This window comes from Condylura cristata, unplaced genomic scaffold, assembly GCF_000260355.1.
Source record: "Condylura cristata isolate star-nosed mole 26May11 unplaced genomic scaffold, ConCri1.0 scaffold00029, whole genome shotgun sequence".
NCBI classification, from domain to species: Eukaryota; Metazoa; Chordata; class Mammalia; order Eulipotyphla; family Talpidae; genus Condylura; species Condylura cristata.
Window position 1 is genome coordinate 21,162,969 of NW_004567130.1, and position 1,938 is coordinate 21,164,906.

The window sequence follows — 1,938 nt, forward strand, 5'->3', positions numbered from 1 at the left end:
CAGCTGGGCCCAGAGCCCCACCCCGCATGCCAGCTGGGCCCCAGAGCCCCGCCCCGCATGCCAGCTGGGCCCCAGAGCCCCGCCCCCGTGCCAGCTGGGCCCCAGAGCCCTGCCCCCTGTAACCCTCCCCCGTGCCCGCTGGGTCCCAGAGCCCCGCCCCGCGTGCCAGCTGGGCCCCAGAGCCCCGCCCCCCGTGCCAGCTGGGCCCGAGGCAGTGGCGCGGTGGGCGGCTCCCTGTGGGGGTGGCAGAGCCCACGCCATGCAATGCGGCTGCCCTCACCTCTCCTTGCACAGGTAAATCAGCTTGGCCACATTGTAGCACAACTGAACCTCCACCACCTCGCACGTGGGGTACGCGTTCCTGTCCAGGAGGCAAAAGACAGGCGTTGGAGAGAGAACCCCTCGGGGGGCGCCCCAGGTGGCAGGGCACCGCCTGCGTCCGTCCGCAGAGACCTCGTTCCTTCTACCACAGGGGAGAACCCCGACATGTAATACAGAGGTCTTTTTTTTTTAAGATTGATTGATTTATGCACACAACTGGGGTACAGGCCAGAGGTGCAGGGGTGAGAGGACTCCCCAGAGACAGAGCGGGGAGCAGGACAGGCAGGTGGAGAAGTCCACTGCTGAGGGAGCAGCGGGGAGACAGGAGGGGTCTGCCGCGCCCTGGGGTCCCTCCCTTGCGGGGGCTGAACTAGGGCTGCGTGGGCTGCGGCCACCAGGAGCGCCCTGTCCCCTCTCACAGAGGAGGGTCAGAGCCGGTAAAGACTGTGCCCAAGGTCCCTCGGCCAGCGAGTGGGCCGGGACGGGGGTCCGGGCAGCTCAGCCACGTGCAGCTGCCTCCTGCAGACACAACAAAGCTACAAGTCCCGGGGCCCCCGGCCGGGGACCCCCACCCACAGCGCCAAGCACTGTCCGGTACTGAGCCCGGCCGAGTCTGCATTCCAGGGGACAGCCGTCTGCCTGCCAGTCACTCAGCCCGTCGAGGGGCCACGTCAGTCCACGGCGGCTCTGAGGAGACGCCCGGCCCAGCAGCTCACCCGGCTCTGCCCGGGTCTGCAGCTGCAGCGGGTCAACTCCCTCCCCAGAGAGGACAAAGTATGAGTCAGCCTTGGACGGGAGAGAAGGGACTTTTCCCTCGCTGAAATCATAGTGAAGCGGAACCAAAGGGTGCCGAGTGAGCACTCGGGGCGCTCTCCGAAGAAGTAGAGGGAAGAACTAAAAAAGAAATTTCTAGAATACTTGAGCTGCTCAAGGGGAGGCTAGTCCATGCACTTAATCATTCATTTCACGATTCCGTTTATCCCATGAATTTACTTAGCAGTGTTCTTTATAAAAACACAGCGAGGGGCCCTCCCCAGGGGCGCAGGGGTCAGAGGGCGGCGCTGCGGAGCTGTCTGGGCCAGGGAGGGACCCCAGGGTGCGGCAGACCCCTCCTGTCTCCCCACTGCTCCCCTCAGCAGTGTGTTTCCATCCATCCGCCTGTTCTGCTCCCCACTGTCCCTGGTAAATCTCACTGCCCCCCGCCCAGCACCTCTGGCCTGCACCCCAGTTCTTGTGGGCACAAATAGATAAATCTTTTTTTAAAAAACATGCTAGACTGTAGCCAGCCCCTTGTCCACCTACAGATCCTGGCTGCTGAGCTGGGAAGCAGCTTCCAGGGGAAAGCTCAGCTCCGGCGGGGTTCAGGCCCCCCAGTCCAGGCCCAGGAGCCCTCCTGGGCTGCTGACCCCCTGGCCTGGCGCCCCCTTTCCTGCCTCCACGATGGTGCACACAGGCGCATCCTTTAGCCTCCACCTCAGGACCCCCGCTGGAGGAGGTCAGCACGGCGGCTGGGAGGAGGGCGGGAGGCTGGGGGCAGCTGTGGGAGCACAGAGCTCTGGACACAGCTCTCCCACACTCCCTGGGGGGCCGGCGAGTCACGGGCCCCGCCCGCCCCCC

General features: G+C 65.1%; 1 protein-coding gene across 1 annotated transcript in view; it reads right to left on the reverse strand.

Moving 5' to 3' along the window:
• TMEM63A (transmembrane protein 63A) overlaps nt 1-1,938 on the reverse strand; it is a 26,789-nt gene that overhangs the window by 11,539 nt on the left and 13,312 nt on the right. The window contains exons 9-10 of the mRNA XM_012730866.1: nt 920-1,077; nt 281-361 (exon numbers count right to left, since the gene is read on the reverse strand). Of these exons, the coding sequence (XP_012586320.1) occupies nt 281-361; nt 920-1,077 (239 nt within the window). The remainder of the gene's footprint in view (nt 1-280; nt 362-919; nt 1,078-1,938) is intronic.